The sequence below is a fragment of the Crocodylus siamensis genome, chromosome 1, assembly GCF_052110815.1.
Source record: "Crocodylus siamensis isolate JL-2025a chromosome 1, ASM5211081v1, whole genome shotgun sequence".
Lineage (NCBI taxonomy): Eukaryota > Metazoa > Chordata > Crocodylia > Crocodylidae > Crocodylus > Crocodylus siamensis.
Genome location: NC_143395.1, coordinates 176,159,254 through 176,177,742, shown reverse-complemented (window position 1 = coordinate 176,177,742; position 18,489 = coordinate 176,159,254). Strand labels below are relative to the sequence as shown.

Genomic DNA, 18,489 nt, shown 5'->3' with positions numbered 1-18,489 from the left:
TCGCACGTGCCCGGCGCCCATGTGCAGCAACAGAAGCGGCTACCACACCCGCGTCTCTCTCTCTCTGTCTCTCCAGAGAGGGGAAAAAAAAGTCCCTCCCCCCAGCAGCCCCTCAGGGACAGTCGCCCCACACACAAGCAGCGGCAGGGCGCACCCCCCCATTTTTTTTTAACAGTAGAAATATATAAAATATACATACAACATAACAAAAATCTCAGCCCAAGATCTCATCACGAGAATTATACCACCCCCGCCCCGACTTCTTCCAGCTCCGCGTCTGCAGCTGCAGTGCGCCTCCCTCCCCCCGCCAGCCTGCTAGTACGAATGGGGCTGGCGGAAGGATCCTGTCAGCGAGGCCGGCGGAGGGATCCGTGCCATCCCCCGGGCGGGAGGCGGCGTAGGGGTGTGACGCGGTTCGGCGGGGCCGTTACTCGGGGCGAGGCGGGCGGCGGCTGAGGGCATTTGTACACTCCATACCTCTAGCTCTAGCTCTGCTCGGGCGGGGGGCGCTTGCCAGCCATGGGGGCGTCTCCCGCGCGCTGAGCCCAGTTGGGGCTGCCGGTGCCCGTCCCCTCCTTTCTCTGCTCCTCAGCATGCGGGCGGGGCGCGAGCCGGGCCGGAGAGGGCGGCAGCGCCTGTAGAGCGGGCTGCCCCCACATCCCTCCAGCTTCTGCGGGGCAGCGGCTCGGGGTGCCCCGGGGCTCTGCCCCCAGCACGTAGGCAGCCGCGCGGGGGAGCCGCGTGGATGTGAGACCCGGATTTTGTGTGGCTTTTTTTTTTTTTTTTTTTCAAATTGGGGGAAAATGGAGAATGAGATCTTCACGCCCCTCTTGGAGCAGTTCATGTCCAGCCCGCTTGTCACCTGGGTAAGGCTGCGGTTCGCCCCTCCGCCCCGCGCCTTGCGTGGCTGGAGATGGAGCCGCCGGGCCTGGGGTTGCGGGAGTGGGAGGGGGCAGCCGGCGGCTCATGGGGTGCCCCCACTTCCCTTGCAGGTGAAGACGTTTGGGCCCTTAGCCGGAGGACATGGGACCCACCTGGAGGAGTATGTGGCCCTGGTGGATGGCGTCTTCCTCAACGAGGTCATGCTGCAAATGTAAGTCTGTGTGCACAGGTTACACCCCCCCCACCTCCTTTTGCCTCCCCCTGGATCATTCCTGAAGATGAAACCTACCTTCCCATCTAAAACACAGTCATCTGGCAACAATGATGTGAACATCCCTCCTATAATTAGAGAAGGCAGGATCTGGGTGAGAGGCAAGGGTTTCTGTTCTGCTGTCTTTTGTGGTCTTCCCCACCGCCTTGTATTTTCTGGTGAAGGCTTTTTGGGTTCCTACAGTATGCTCTTGACATCTATAGGCATTGCTTGGTAAAGATGTCTGCTGGGAAAACAGGGTTTTTCTGTTGCAGGGTATGTTTTTGGGGTCCCCCCCTTTTTTTTGGACCAGAAGTATGCCTACCATCAGCTATTTGGAAAATCTAAACCAGACCCATTCTCATTTGTTGCCACTAGATTTGTAAACCTGAAAGCGTATGCTGGAGGCACAAACGGCCTCAAGTGTACAGTGCCCAGAGGATAACGAAATCTCAGATTCAGTAGAAAATGTTTTAAAGGCACTTCTTTGAGTTTCTGTTTTGACTGAAATAGCAAAAAAGAAACACTGAATTTAGGGAAGTTATAGTGGACCCTACCTCTTGAGCACAGCTTTCAAGAATTACCCAGGAGGATAAAAACTTGCCTGGTAGTGAGATTCTAGTATTTATCTTAACCAATTGTGGAATACAAATTCCAGAAACTGGAAGGCATCATCGCACATCAATTGCATGGTTATCAAGTGGGCAGATCTGTTTTTGACCCTCCTCACTTCATTTTCATAGGATCGTGAACATTAGTGAATGGCAGTTGTTAAGCAGAGTGGCACTGAGATTTTGCTTGCTGCTGCAGCAACTAAAATGATCAGCGAACTGTTTTGTTCCTTGTCACAAACTGTACAACAGGGTTTTTCTTTTTTTGTGTGGTGTTAAAAATAAGTATTGAAAATCTTGACTGCTTGAAAGGCTGTATAATTATAAATGACATGAAATGATATCAATGAAAGAATTAGATGAATGTCATAATTTATAAAATCTCTAGTTTAGCAAAAATTAAACATTCCATATATTCTATACACATTTCAGTCAATGGAGTGCTGATGTATTCATGTGCTGGTTAAGTATTCTTATTTTTTAGCTCACTTGCACAGTGCCAGATACCCACATGTGGAAAATGTTACTATTCATGTAGTACTTCTGTAATAAGAAGCAAGATGTTACTAGTGAAAAGACCTTTTCATAATAATTATATTTAACTCATAAATAATAATATTCCCTTAAGTTATATTTTCCCCCGATTAATTAAGTCTTTATACAGAAACTTATTTTATGCATATATATGGCAAGATAAAATAAATGTTGGCCTACAGATGCACCAATATATGAACAACTGGCAGTACAAAATACTCATCCAGTATGCTGTTCAGTGATGGTTATGTACAATCTTGCACACTGTCTGTGGTCTTCAGTTGTCATAAAAATACTGAATTCTTAGTTTTATGTGTATTATTGTAAATAAATCTACAGGCTCGCTTAAATAGAGCTAAGACCAGATCCTGGGATGCTGCAAAACACGGTGTGAATTTTGTAACCAACTTCAATAAGATTAATATATAAATATAATTATTGAAGTGTAATATTTGAAGAATTACCCAAAATATGGTGAAGTCAGTGAAAAGCCTTTAGAAAAGTGTTGTTTCTTCCGGGAAACTCTCATTATATAATTTGCTGTGATAAGGCATTGAAGAGTATTTTTATTTTTCACACACGGATTTACATCTTCCTCTTTCATTAAAAAAAAAAAAATTGAAATTGTCCAAGTAAGAAACATTAAGTGATTTTGTAAGAAGGTGTCAGCTAGAACAACATTCTTACCTTCTTATGCCACCTACAAAAGTTCCCATACAAAGGTATGTAGGTATATGTTGAAGTTGGTCTCCAACTTGATTGAGGAACAGAGTTAATTCTGAGGAGTTTAATCTTGAAACTATTTTAAAGATTTCTCCATAAATCTTTAGAATAAGAGCTAAGAATAGGAGCAGATATGTATGTTGGTAGCCTTTCTCACAACTGTTTTGAAGAACATCTGCAACAGCGAGTTGTCATGAAGACATAAGTGCATGTCAGACATTGGTGACTTTGTTTTGTCTTTGTATGGAAATCTTTGACCACATATCCTGATAAATATTGTCCATTTAGATAAAATACAAAACATATGGGCTCCAGTGCAGAGGAAATTTGAAATAATTTGATAGTTATACCAATAAAAACTGCATCAGTTTTTATCCAATAAATAGTATATAGGGGTTGAAATTTGCTATGTATGTTCTTTCTTCAAATTTGTTAAATTTTTAAGAGATGTCAAAATCTCTCTCTCTTTCTCTCTTTTTTTACTCTGGTAGTTAAAAATGGTGGAAGCTAACTTTTAAAAACTGGTCCTGTAGCCAGCAAAGTCACTGCAAAACATTCTGTTTGTTTGTTTGTTTTACTTTGTTTTTGTCCTTACCCAATTTGGGGGTGAACACCTACCACACTCTTTTCCCTGTCTTAGGGAAAATAAGTCACAATGTTGAACTTAAGAAACTTGCATGAGCAGTCTCTCTGCCTGCTTCCCAATGAAAGCTACTGGTTGCTGGCTTATTTTTTTTTCAACATTTTTGAAAAATTAAACCTAATTTTGAAGCCTAATTTTGAAGCCTTTAAACTGCCATACTCTTTTAGAACCAAAGAGGGAGCAGAAAATGTTGTCAGTGATTACCAGGAGTGCTAGTTGTTATCTGTGAGGACTACAACTGGAACTAGCTGTCTAATACATTAGTCAGGGCTATGAAACAAATCAATTGGAGGGCTGCATTATCTGTTTTCTAGCTACCCACAATCCATGCTCCAGTTTCTTCATGAGCAGCCCCATGGGAAGAAGCCCTGTCAGAGTGTTTAGAGCCCCAGCTCTGGCCACAGGGACAGGGCTTCCACTGATGGCAGCCAGTGCCAGGCAAGACCTGGGATGAGTGTGGCCCCAACAGAACCATAAGCTGAAGATCTGTCACTGCAGTCAGAGTCCTGCAGAGTCCTCTGGCTTTGGTGGAAGGACCTCTAGTAGCAGTAGTCCACATTCCTTGCCATTTCTTCCCCCAGCCTTTGATGGGGAGCAGGCAGTCCCTGTGGCACCACAGTCAAAAGACCTGCCATTGGTGGTGGAGTTTCCCCATCGGGGCATCCACTTCCTCCCTGGCTCTTGCCAGGGCATTAATAGCCCCAGCGGTACCGTCCCTGGGAGCCCCATCACCTCAACCAGAGCTCCAGCTCTCACTGGTGGCAGTGCTTCCCATGATGGCAGGCAGTGCCCTTAGTACTTGCTGGGGCGCTGGCCTGTGCTGCAAGAAACCCTGCTGCATGACAAGGGCTGGAGGAAAAGCCCGCAGACCAGATCATCTGACCTGTGAGCCTTATGTTTGACATCTCTGCATTAAGTGTGTAAGCTTATTGGTTCCTGACTCACGGGTTCCTTAAGTGTCTGATGTTAATGTTTCACTGTCACAATATGGCATGGAAGTATATATTGGTTGAAGACGTATGAAAACACTTTGTGTGTCAATATTCTAGACTAGAAGTCCTCAGATCCAGCCCCTGGGGCTGTCATCTGGCCTGTGGTGCTCCTCACCAGTCTGGAAACTTGGCAGCAGGGGAGCAGTGGCACTGTGGACTGGCCCTGTGCCATTCATCTGGCCCACAGCCAAAAGCTAGAACACCACTGTTCTAGACTTATGCTGTCATTATTACCAAAACGTATGGTTGGTGGTGGAGGGGTTCCGATAAGATAGAAAAGTCCTCTTCTAGGAAATTTGAGTTGAAAAAATGAGTAAGCAGGTATCATTTGAGCAGTTGGCATTCAGCAGCCTTTCTGCGTTGCTTTGTACTTAATGTTACCAAATGTTTTGAAACAAATGACGAACAAAGAGTATTCATTTCAAGTTGGTCATGGTTTATAGAGACAACTACACACAAAATGAGGCTTTGTTACAGAAGACATTTATGTAGTTTAAAAAAGAAAGATGATTAGCCAGCTATCTTTGGTTTGTAAGCATGGCATTTACTGTGTTCTTCTCTGTTAGGCAAGACTTACTTCCAGTGAAACTGATCAGTATGTCCCAGAAAGAGTCTGATAGCTCTTAAAATAATTAGTTTCCAGTAGTATAATTAGTATTGAGACTCCCTTTTGCATTAAAATTGACTTCAGTACTCGCAGAGAAATTTCTGTGCTTTGTGTCCTTGCAAATATAAACAAATTTATACAAAGAGATTGAAAAACAATGGGCATCATATGGTACCCAAACTTTAGCTGAGGATCTCTTCCTTATTGGGGATGGTACGGCCAACTTAAAACTTCTGAACTAGTGTTCTTTAAGGGAGAAGGAGGAGTCTGATCATTGTGTTAGTTTTGAACTTGGAACATATGTGTTGATTTCCTTTCCCCCGCAGATTTCCTGCATGTCTGTGGAAAAAGTCACTTAGGCTTAGATCCTCAGATGTATTTTGGTATCTTGTCCCCTATTGAAATCAGTGGTGTGCCTCAATACCAGTACCTTTGAGCATTTGAAACTTAGTCCCTTAATGTAAAAACAAATGCATTAAAGATTTAATTGCTTGGGTACTGTGATAAAGCACACCTATTTTAAATGAAACTGTAGTTAAAATTCTGGATTTTAATTTATTTTAATGTGTACTGTACAGCTATTGGACATCTAGGTGCATTAAAATACACGTGTAGATTATGTTAAAATAACAGTGTGTATTTAGGTCTGATCTATTTTCAGCTATAGATCTTAAAGACTGTGACAGTTAATTTTCTGTTTTTTGAGCTTTAATATACCTGTTGTAATATACATAAATGTGTGAAGGTTATGATGCATAGAAAGATTTGTAACTCAAATGTTTGTATATTTAATGTACCAGTTAGTAAAAGAACATAAAGAAGAAAATAGGTTTTATTTTTTTTTTCACTTGCATGTTCTCAAGGTTTTGATGCACAGGTTAGTTTTGTTCTATAAGCCAATCTATTTAAAAACATCATACAAATGTAAAATTTCTTCTTGGCTGCATAGTGACTACTACATTTTTATGTTGCGATTCCGAGATACTGTGCTGGAACTCATACATTTCCCAGTATTTTTCAGTGTTTAACAAAACTGACTTGTCTGCTTGATGCAGACATAAACATTCCAATATACAGTAAAATGTCAAGACTACAGAATGTTGTGCCAGATGAGAAACCAGTATTTTGTTTAATGCCTGCTTGGAAACTATCCTACCATAGCTGTTTTATGTAATTTTATCGGTAACCAACAATCAAAGAAACAATCTTTTATCTGTTCCATAAAACCTTATTTAGAATTGAAGAATGCTGGCTAATGAGGATAGCTGTTGCTGTGTTTTTTCTGTTTAAAATATGAAAGTGGTAGGATCATTACTTCTAGTCACTTAAAAAAAATTCCTAAGATAATTCTTAATGTTTTTGTTTTACTTCTGTTAAGTGTGTTTTATATTCCTGTTCATTCCAGTGAGATTTTTTTCTTTAGGCATCTCTTGGAGTTTCATGAACATCTAACATCAGTTGTAGTTCTGGAATACCTATTTAACACAGTCTAATGTGTATAAATATTTGTAGGAGAGCGGACCTTTGTTGTCATATACACACTACCCATTCATGTCCATAGAACAGTATCTTGTATCTGTATTTTGACTTTCATGGACTACAGCTTCTTGGATTGTGCTTTGTATCTATCTATGGAAACAGGTATTTGAAAGTAATTTCTCAGTCAGAAATCTCTTGTATCTATGTGCAATGTTCGCTTTTAATGGTGGGGAAAAAGAGCATGAGGTATAGGAATACTGAGTATGGCTTAAAAGAGCTGACTTAGAAAACCTATAATGACTATGTGCAGACACATGCTGTATTAATTCCCGAGTAGTTTGCACTGGATTTTATTCTGTGGTAAGGAATGGACACATGAGCAAGTTTCTCAGGCTTGTTGTCCAAAACAAGAGTTATTAAGTACCTGGCATTAGCTACTAGTTTGCATTGAGCAAATGGTCATCACTAAGGGCAGCTGACAGTAGCAGCAGACATGTGACACACATACTGGGCTAACTTCCCTTCTAACATGGTCAGAGGTAACTTCTGGAGAACAGAATTTCCTGTGGAGTTAATACTGTGCATCATGTGTCATTCCCTAATATCTTCTTGGGGTAACACACTATTTGCAATACTGAGTTAGAAGAATCCACCTGACATCTGCCAGAATGATCAATAAAAATTGTTAATGAAATAGTCTTGCCGGAGACCACTGCTGACGCATTAAATTTAATGCAGGGGTGTCAAATTCACCCCCTAACCAGGCTGGATCCAGACTCTGTGGGCCAGAGGTGGCAGCGATAGAGGCAACAGAGATGGGCAAGCAGTGGTGCAGTAGGTCAAGTGGCTGTGGGATGAATGGGGGTGTATTAGCATAGCCCTTGCCTGGTCCCCTGCCAGCAATGGCCATGTCCATTGGGGTTCAGGATTTTACAGCAGGCATTGTTCCTCACTAGCCATGTCCCTAAATTCCTTGGCTTGCCAGTAGCCTGGCAGGGTGGATGGAGCTACTTCATTGGCCAGTTGCTTCACAACCATGAAGTAATGAATCCAGCCTGTTCCCATTGCTATGTCATTTTTTTTTTTTTATTGCTGTCTGTCACTATGTCTTGCGTTACCCCATTATTATCAGGAGCCTTTTATCCTTTGATGTACAAGACCAGTGGTGCCCAACCTTTTTTGCTCTCCAGGCTGTATGGACAGTGCCAGGTCGATTGGAAGGCTAGATCTGACTGCTGGTCTTGATCTGGCATGTGGGGCTGGTATGGCAGGGGCTTGATTCAGCTGCCAGGAAGTGGCAATCCTGCCACTGAGGGGGCCAAGGAGTGCCCCAGCCCTGATCTGGATGCATGGGGGGAGGGGGTAGCACAGCCCCAGTTCAGGCATGGGCTGGGTGAGAGTGGGAAGTAGCCCTGGTATATGATGAAAGCTTGCAGGAACAAACAGTAAATTGTGAGGTATCATTACAATTAAAAAAATGATAACTCTCTAGTTCCACCTGTGTGTTAAAGTATACAAGGCAAAGTTACGTGGGATATACTCATTGCTATAATATTCTTCAATAATCATTTCAAATACTAAATGTTTTGAGAGGATAATTTTAATGAAAGAGTTTGTTTTTAAAATTGTGTTTACTATTGGCTTGTTCCATGCCCTAGGCCTTCAGCTCCCATGGTGTAGTCAAGAGGTGGGACAGCTGACAACTTCTTTCTGCCTCTCCATAACTGGAATACTGTCATGGATTTCTGTCCTTTGTTCAGGATGGACAGACATGGGGAAATCAGGCACGGGGAAGCAGCTTATTGGGGGAATGCGGAAGGGACAGGGAGGCTCCTGCTGCTGCATGTGGCTCGTCCAGTGCTTGTCTGGTGGCTCCCACTGCTGCTCCCACTGCCCGTCTAGGAGGGCACGTGGGGGCATGTGCCACCCAATCTGCCCAGTCAAGAAGAGCCTGGCCCCAGCCCACCCCACCCCATGCAGATCTGGAGGCACTCCGCCCACCCCCTGGTGGCCTCCTGGATGGGCAGTGGGAGCTGTCAGACAAGCAGTGGATGAGCCACATGCAGCAGCGGGAGCTGCAACCCCCTGATGACCACACCTCTGTCCTGCCCCAGCCCTGGCTGGGCAGCCCTGGCCCCAACCCCACACTTTCCCTCACTGCGGGAGGCCTTGATCTGCCCCCCTGCCCACATCCCTCCCTCCTCCCTTTCCACCACACCAGACTTACCAATTGCATTCCATGCTGCCGGCTCCTCACTGCCTATGTGCTATGCTGTGGCTGCACACATCAATGGGCGTTTATTGGACAAATTATCGGCAGCATTGGGCTGATTTTCTGATACAGAAAATGTACTTTATATCAGCGCCGATCCAATATTGGATTGTTGTATCAGTGCACCTCTAGTTGGAAGTCTTTTGGTCAGGGGAAAAGGAATAACTGTAAGAGTGCTGTCATGGAGGGTATCTGCTATACACCACTAATCTGGGGGATGAGGGAGGACTGTGAGGGGGAATGTACGGGTGGCCTAGATGAGTTGTTTTTTTAACAAACAGCTGAGCAAAATATCCAGATAGCAGGACCTGTTGCTGATAGGATTGATATTTGTTGGGAGGGCAACTTTTTGCAATATGTTGGGGATAGTATTTTGGTGCAGATGGTGAAGTCAGCTAGGAAAAAAGCTTTTCTTGATTTGCTCTTCATTTAATGGAGAAGATTAGTTGAGAATGTCAAGGTGAAGGCAACCTGGGTGACAGTGACCCTGAAATAATAGTTTAAGATCCTGAGGAAAGAGTATTAGAACAAAAACACTGGACTTCAGAAAAGTAGATTCTAACAAACTCAGTGGACTGGTAGGCAGGATTCTCTGGAAAGTAAGTCTAAGGGGAAAGAATAGCTCATTGTATCTTAGAGAAACAATATTAGAGGCATAAGAGCAGCCTGTTGTGATGAACTTCCCAGTGAGCTGAACCTATAAAAGGAATCTTAACCGAAAGTGGGAACTTAGCCATATTACTAGGGTATAAGAATATTGCACAGGAATGCAGGGGAAAATCGGGAAGGCCAACGCACAAATTAAAATGCAACTAGCAAGGGATGTAAAAGACAATTAAAAAACAAGTTCTATAAGCATGTTAGAGGAGGAAGACCAAGGCAAGTGTATGTCTCTTAGTGAGTAAGGAGGGCAATTTAGTAATGGAAGATGTGGAAAAGATAGAAATATTTAATACCTCTTTTTACTTCAGACTTTATGAATAAATTAAGCTATTAGATGAGAAGCACATTAGCTGCAAGGAGAGGGGTGTTGGTAATTGGTCTAAAATAGAGAGCAGATTAGGGCAGTGATTCTCAACTGGGGTGCCATGAGATCCTTCTAAAGGTGATGCGGGGTGCTGCCCCATACTAGCACTGTTAGGTATGCAAAAGCCTACAAGTGATTCATAAGGTAAACCCAGAATTTCTAATTAATAGGAATCCATAATGTCAAAAACACTTTGACTTGTTGTGATTTTTCTGAGTTTTTTGCAACAGAAGAAACGCTCTATATTTTTCTGTAGTCAGAGAATTACTAAAATAAGTTTTTTGAAATGAGGTGCCAATAAATTCAGAAAAGTTATGGAGACATGCCTGTGCTCTTGCTCCAAAAAAAGTGTACAACCCAGTATACCACTGGTTTCAAGGTCTCTTGCAAGTCGAGGGAAGCAATTTCCCCCCCCCAATTCTATTCAGCAGTACTAAAACCCCATCTGATACCCTGTCCACTTTGGGAATCTGCTTTTCAAGAAAGATGCGGACAAAATTAAAAGAATCCAGTGTAGAGCAACTAAAATATTCACAAGTCTCAGATATAGGACTTATGAGAAAATTTTGGAAGAACAGGGTTTATCTACACTGGAGAAGAGAAGACTAATTTCAGATTTTATAATAGTTTCTAAGTAGGTGAAGGGTGGTTATGAACTGGATGGTTGTAGACCATATGCTGTAGCTTCAAGGTAAGTGCAAAAAATGATCAGTTTAAATAAGCAGCAAGAGAACTTTAGGATGATTGTTAGGAAGAACTTTCTAACTCTGGGGGTAGTAAAGCACTAGAATATATAGTTTAGACAGGCTTCCAGCATCAGTGAGAGTTTTTAAGTGCAGGTTAGATAAACACTTGGATGAGAGGGTTTAGGCAGGAATGATTCTTTCATTGTTTAGACAGGAATGATTCTGCCATGAAAAAGGTTTGGACTAGCTGACCTTCTGAGGCTTGTTCTAGCCCTATTTTTCTATGATTTCTATCCTTGTCATGCTCAGCTAGAGCATGCAGTCTGCTTCATTAGCTCATCTACTAAGTTCTCCAAGTCAACAGTACTGCTCTGTTTTCCAGGCTGCCCAATATGCAAACCTGACTGGTCTGCTTCTTGTCTGAACTCCAGGCTCCAGTTCTGGCTTCATGCAACAATAGAAGGCACATGCACTATGATGCAATTAACTCCTTGTGGGGAAAGCCACAAAGTAAGAGGCAGTCATTGGCAGCTCCTCTGAGGGAAGGGAAGCATAAAACAAGCTGTTGAGCATCTGTATAATGCAAACTAGTGACTTCAGCAGCAAAAATATGAAATCTACAGCTGCAGTCTGGGTCCCTCCTTATCCAACTGAGATGAATTGGGCAGGTTTGCAACTGTAAGACCTGTTGTTTTCAGTTTTGGGTTTTTGGTTTGTTTTTGTTTTTTTGCAGATCCTAGCAAGTATTGCTGTATCAGTTTGTACTTACCCATATTTTTAAGATTTTCTTCAAGTGTATGGTCCAGAATTTTTTTTAATGCAACTTGATGTCATGGAAGAGTTCTGTGGCAGGGAATGAATTGGTCACTTTTCTGTGGTCTTGCTTGTTGTATTTGTTGGAAATGGATCTGTGTAAGAAATGGGATTTCATAATCTAGTGATTTGTTGCTTATGAGAGAAGCAGCTCAGAAGTTAGACTGCCTTCAGAAGGCTTTTCTGGGAGCTGGTGACTTTGGTTGTCTGATGACATCTGGCTGTTTGACTTGTGCCTCTTTTATTCATCTTTTTTTTTCCTGGAGCCATTGCTTTAAAGGATTTGTGTTCACAGCTCTATGAGAGCGATTTACTTCAAGTGGGGTTAGTTTAGCTAATTGAGGGGTAGAGCTAAGTTAGGCAGCCTTCTAAAAGGTAGCTCCATAGGAGCAGAGAGAGCAATGAGAGTTTGCTGTGGGAGGCAACCAGGGAGCAGAAGGTGTTTTGTGGGTTCTCCTTCCCTCCCCCCCACTTGTTCTTTCTTTTTTCTTCTTTTTCTTTGCTTTTGTTTTTTAGGAGTTCTCCAGGGAGCAAGGGAGATAGGAATGGAGGGTTGGTTCACAACTGTGACCTGCCTGCAATGTGCCATGTTTGTATTCCTCCTTGAGGGTCACGCTTTATCTGCTCCAGGTGTGAACTGGTGAGTGTCTTGGAGGAAAAGGTTGGAAGCATAAGTATCCATGCTGCATGCCATCAAAGAAAATGAAGATTTCTTGGACAGGATTTATGGAAGATTTATAGAGAGGCCAGAGGGAAAAGAGATGTGGCAGCATGTGACTGCTAGAAGGAGGGTCCACACAATTCAAGAGGAACAGGTTGAAGATGGCAGCTGCTGTTAAGCACTGTGTGGTGGAACAGCTAAGGAAAGGCAGAGGTGAGGACATCTGCAGGCATGGCCTAGAGGATTTGTCAGTCTACAGAGCAGGAAGCAGGACCACAGGAATGTGGACTCTTAAGACCACTGCAGATCATGGCAGGCAAGGGCTTGAACAGGGACCATTATGTCATGGAAGTAAACGTGTGGCTGAGATGGGTGTTGACCTGAAGACTTCAGCTTCTTTGATACTGGATGAATGAGAGGAGGATTGCTATCAAGAAATGGGATCCATCTAACCAGAACTGGAAAGCGCATCTTTGGGTGTTGTCTTACCTGAGTAGTAAGGTGGGCTTTAAATTAGGTTCCAAAAGGGATGGTGAAAGCCTCCAGCAGCAGAGCAACCAATTCGGTGGGGAAAGGACTGGAAGAAACAACTTGGTTCTGGGAAAGGGCCAGAGAGCCACAGAACAGCAACAAGTGATGCAAAAGGGAAATAAGTAGGTTGAAATGCAAATTATGTGCGATATGTGTACAAATGTGAAAAGTATGGGGAACAAACAAGATAATCTGGAAGTCACAGCCTATAAAAAGAGCTATGATCTGATCGGTATCATAGAGACCTGATAGGACAGCTCTTATGTCTAGAATGTCAACACCTGAGGGCTACACTTTGTTTCAGAAAGACAGGGTTGACCGAAAAGGTGGTGAGGTCATCTTGTATGTTAAACATGCATTTTGTCCCTCATTCAGGAGGGAGAAGGTAGCAGATCAAAATGTGTTTGGGTGAAGATAGAAGGTGAAAGGTACAGCACTTATATTGGTGGAGATATAAAAGAGGCAGAAGAGGCACTCTTCAGGGAGGTGACAGAATTATCCTAGGGGTGCACCGGTGAAGATTTTTTGGGGTTGATACTCATGGCCAGTTTTTATTAATGAGCCATATCGACCAATACTGATCCAATTGCTGATATGCAGCCTAGCAGCTTGGAGAGCAGTATCTGGCTGGTATGTCTGGGGAGGAAGGGTTTGGGGGGGGCAGATAAAGGTCCCTGGGGTGAGGGAAGTGGGGGGCTGGGACAGGAACAGGTGCTACTCAGCTGGAGTGGGGTGTGGGATGGAGCCATGAGCACAGCCCCCTCTAGCCCCTCTGCCAGTGCTGCCATTGCCCGCACTGAGCACAGTCCTGGCCCAGCCCCCCTGTTGGTAAGAGCCTGTTGCTTCCTCTGGCCCCAGCCTGCAGTGGCAGCCTGCCCTTGAAGATCCGGGAGGCACATGCTTCCCTTGGGGGTGCATGCAGTGGCAAGAGCCACTCCCCTCTCTGTCCTACCCGACACCGGACAAGCCTCTCTCAGCTCCGTCCCACACGGGCTGGGCAGTGCCTGCCTCTGCCCCACTCCCATCCCACACCGGAGGGGCCTCAATGTGCCCTCCCATGTCCCTTCCCTCTCTCTTCCCCTTTCCCCACAACAGACTTACCAGCCTGATGCTACTCTCCAAGCTTCCAGGCCGGCTGTGTGTGTGCTGCAGCTGCACTTCAATTGGTGACATCAACCAAAAAAAGCCAGTTGCTGATAATGTCAGTTTTCCTTTTATCGGTGCCCGTATGATATAGACTTGTAGTTATGCCAAAGCTATGAGATGGTACTGAAGCTGAGACTTCAGTTTCTCAAACATTTGCTGGGAGAACAATACAGTTAAGTATAAAATCTTGAGCCAGTTCCTAACTTGTGTGGAGGACAAGTTTCTGTTCCCAAAGGTAGATGATCCCCTAGCTGTATCCTCAATCTTAGCTCTTGTCCTGACAGATATGGGAGAACTGGTGGAGGATGTGAAGGTGATGAGGAAACTTGGAAAGAAGTGATCATGATACAAGATCCCAAGGTGAGGAAGCATGAGGTTAACAGAATTAAGATACTAGGTACTTTAAGGTACTTTTTAAATTAAGATTTCAAAAAGGTAGATTTCAGCTGACTCAAGGAGTTGATAGGCATATAGTGCCTTGGGAAGACAGACTGAAGGATAAAGGCACCTAGGAAGGTTGGAAGTTTCTAAAGAGGTATAATATTAGATGCTCAGCAAGAAACTATTCCAATGTGATGGAAGCACAAGAAGTATGAGAGACCAATGTGGCTATACAAGCAGCTTCTAGGATGCCTCAAATGCAAAAGGAAAGCTTACAGGCAATGGAAAGATAAGCATGTCACCAAGGAAGCATACCAGAAAATTGCAAGAACCCATAGGGACAAAATCAGGAAGGCAAAGGTAAAAAATGAGCTGCATCTGACAAGGGAGGTTAAAGACAACAAGAAGAGGTTCTATAAACATGGTGGTTACAAAAGAAGGATCAGAGAATTATGAACTAGCTACGGAGAACTCTTAATACAAAATGCAAAGAAGGAGGAGCTAATCAATAGCTACTTTTGTCTCAGTCTTCACAAAAAAAGTTAAGCTGCAACCCTACACCTAATAAGGATTATTTGGATAAGAAAGGGGGTAAGCTGTGGGATGAGATAACAACAAAAGAAAGTCATAGAGCTTTTGATGGCTCTGAATGAATTCAAGTCAGCAGGGCCTGATAAACTTCATCCCGGGGTTCTGAAGAACCTGACAGAAAATAAATTTGATTGCCAAGGACTCCAATATATGAAGTCTTGAGAGATGGGTGAGGTCTCTGAGGACTGGAAAAGGGCCAACATAGCACCTCTCTTTGGAAAAAGCAAAAATAGGACCTAGGAAACTACAGACCAGTTAGCCTCATCTCAGTATCTGGGAAGTTGCTGAAGCATATTATAGGGAAGTCCATCTGCAAGTATCTGGAGGAGAAAAGGCTGATCACAGGCAGCTGGCATGGATTTACTATGAACAAATCATGCCAAACAAACCTAATCTATGATTTGACAAGATAACTAATTGGGTGGATGAAAGGAATGATGTGGATATAATATATTGGACTTTAGCCAGACTTTTGACAAGGTCCCACATGTCTACATTTCTCCAGTTGCTTTGAGGATTAGACAAAACTAGTGTAAGGTGGACAGACAACTTAGTGGCCACAAGTAAAGGATAATTATAAATGGATCCATGTCTGTATAGCAAGAAGTTTTGAGTCCCATAAGGGTCTATCCTGAGCCCAATTCTGTTAAACATGTTTATTGATGGTTTGGATGCTAGAATCAAGAACTTTTTGAGCAAGATTGCAGATAACACAGAACTGGGAAGGACTTGAACACGCTGGAGGACAGAAGCACAATTTGGAAGGATCTTGACAGATTGGAAAACTTGATGGAGTTAACAGGATGAATTCAGTGCTGACAGATGCAAGGTACTACACCTTCAGAAGAATAATAAAAAATACAGATACAAAATGACGGGATGGTAGCATCATGGAAAAGGATCTTGGTAGGTCACAGACTTTCTGTGGTGTGATGCAGTTGCACAAAAGGCAAATGTGGTTTTGGGCTGCATCAATAGAAGCATTAGGTGCAAGACACAGGAGGTGGTGGTGTCTTTAGTTGGCACTAGTTAGGCCTCATTTGGTATGTTTTGTGCAGTTTTGTGTTCCGCATTTTAAAAAGGACATGGAGAAGTTGGAAAAGAGTCCAGAGGTGAGTGATAAAAGGGCTTGGAAGGGAAGTTCTATGAGGAGAGGCTGAAGGAACTAGGTATGTTCAACTTGCAGAGAATGTGCTTAAGGGGGACATGATAGTAGCTTTCAAATATTTGAAGGGCTGTTATAAAGAAAATGGTAGAAGTCCTTTACTTTGTGCTCCAGAGAGCAGGATGTGGACCAATGGCTTGATGTGGCAGCAAAGCAGGCTTAGATTGGGTATCAGAAAAAACCTTTTCTATGTGAGAACAGTGAGACAGTGGAATAGACTGTCTAGGAAAGTTGACTCTCCAGTATTGGTGATGTTCAAGAAGAGTTTGGACAGCCAGTGGTTGGGGATGATCTAGGTGTAGTAACACCTGTGTTTTACTGTGGGGATTTCCCAGGCTTCTGGGCTCTTCTGGTTGTCACAGAGCCAGGAAGAATTTTTTTTCCCTCCTGATGCTACATGTCAGTTTTCTTCACCTTCCTCAGAAGCTTTGGGTGTTGGTTGTAGCCAACACCAGGAATTTTAACTGAGTTGTGCCAGTGCTTTTCCTGGATTTAAACGTAGAATTTTGTGGTTAGAGAGTCTGCTCAGAGTTGGACCAATTGCGATATTTGGGCTCAGGAAGGAATTGGGACGTGTGGTGGGTTTGTGGTTGTTTTTGTTGTTTTTTTAAAAATTTTTTGCTTCCTCTGTAGTGGGCAGGGGGAGGGGCATAGTCCCCTTTTTTGAATCTCTCAAGCATATTTTAACAAGCTTTGCAGCAGGAAGATGTTGGCTGCCATTATTCCTCTGCTTTACCTGTGGCAGGTCAGGGTGTTAAGTCTTGTGGTTGTGTCAGAGTTGACTGTATAGCCTTGCTAATAGGTTAGATCAGGGGTGCTCAGTCTCTGGCCTGTAGGTCAGATCTGCCTGGCATCCAGCCTGCAAGGCTCCCTAAAGATTGGGAAACGGTAAGCAGGGAGCAGTGACAATACTGATACCCCTGCCCTGCTGCCTCATTCAATTCCAAGCTCTGGGCAGTTGGGCTGAGACTGTGGCCATGTCCCTATACCACTGTGCAGTTAGGCTGGGGTCAGGGGCTGGGTCCTTGTAGCTGAATCAGGTCATACCATGCCCACCAGATTTGGCTCGCTGGCCTTCCCATTCAGTACTGCCCATCCAGCCCAGGGGCAAGAGGGGCGAATACCACTGGGTTAAACAATGGATTTTTATATATAGAATAGTTTAGATACAGATAATCCTGTTTCAGGCAGCGGGTTTGGATTAGATGATCTCTGGAGGTCGCTTCCAACCCTACTTTTTTGGGATTCTGTGACTACTTTTGTTCAAAGCAGGACTTCCCTGAGTTGTTAATCGTTTTTGCCCAAAAGATGACTTACCTCTGAGAGGCACTTGAGGCATAGACATTTTACCCCTGTTTTATTGTTGGGAAATCTGAGTAAGAGTGTATTATGCCAGATCGCACCCTTAGTGGGGTGGAGATGCTTTGGTTATCAAGTTACTTCCAGTAACTAATCCAGTTAATTAGATTCAAATAATGCATGTAATCTCTGTTTACTTGGAAGGAAGTATCAAGTGGGCTTCCCCAGGGGTCTGTCCTTGGTCCAGTGTTGAAACTTGTTTCTGTATTTTTCCTTGCCCCCCCATCTGGAATTATTTCATTTCCTTTAGTTGTATTACATATCTTCTGCTCATACTCATCTTGTTGGTCCTTGCTTTCCATCTTTCTTTCTTCCAGGGTAAATCCCTATTTGTTGATCAGGTCTGCTTGAAGACTGGGTTACCCTAGTCTTACTGCTGCCAATAGAGTACTCACTGATGTGAAGTTACATGTTATAGTGGCTGTGGGTTTGAGGTTTAGTTACAGAATTGGGCTTTTAATATCTCTCATGAGTGCACTCATTTTATATATTTAGAGTGGTTAAGTAGCACAATATTTATAAAAGTTCTGTGTCTGCCATTAAACCAGAAGAAGCCACTTCAGGTGCTCAGCTGAAGCAGTTGTGAAGGCCTCCTGGGCTATGCATCCCAGGGGGTTGATCTTTAAACTGTACTCCTAAGCAGGCCATTTGTCTTAATATGATAATGGATTCTTTCCCAGCTGGCTCAGTGGTAGACAACTAGGGAAGAGTTTTGGCTGTACTGTGTCTGACCTCTCTTGAAAACTGTTGAGAAAACTCTTCCATAAACCCTAAATACTACCACTTTCTTGTCTTAAAATCTTATGGGTGCTTGATTGAAGGGAATACCTTAAACCATGAGCTGTCAGTGTTTTGTGGTGTGGGGTACTTCTTGAGTGGAACTTAGCTCCACGTGCAGGCCACTTCCACACTATCATTGCTCTGACAGTGCTGATGCCACCATTTCTGCCTGACATCCAGGGCATCCTAGTCTCCTGCTTAAGTGCTGTAGAAGCTCTCTGCCCAGCTTCACAGGCTCAATAAAATTGCTGTATGGGCTAGATCTGGTCCATGAATTGTATGTTGTTGACCCCTGCTTTAAACCTTAGGGAATTCTGGTGGGAATTACCAGCTTTCCCATATTGCAGCAGTACTTG

The 18,489-nt window shown here is 43.6% G+C and overlaps 1 protein-coding gene across 10 annotated transcripts in view; it reads left to right on the top strand.

The window, feature by feature from the left end:
• Positions 1-381: 381 nt before the first annotated feature.
• CCDC88A (coiled-coil and HOOK domain protein 88A) overlaps positions 382-18,489 on the top strand; it is a 201,921-nt gene continuing 183,813 nt past the window's right edge. For 9 of the 10 annotated variants that reach the window (XM_090049774.1, XM_090049761.1, XM_090049744.1 and 6 more), the window contains exons 1-2: positions 382-866; positions 993-1,093. In XM_090049774.1, coding sequence (XP_089905900.1) covers positions 804-866; positions 993-1,093 — 164 coding nt within the window. In that variant the 5' untranslated portion in view covers positions 382-803. The remainder of the gene's footprint in view (positions 867-992; positions 1,094-18,489) is intronic. The other variant, XM_090049766.1, reaches the window with a different exon arrangement.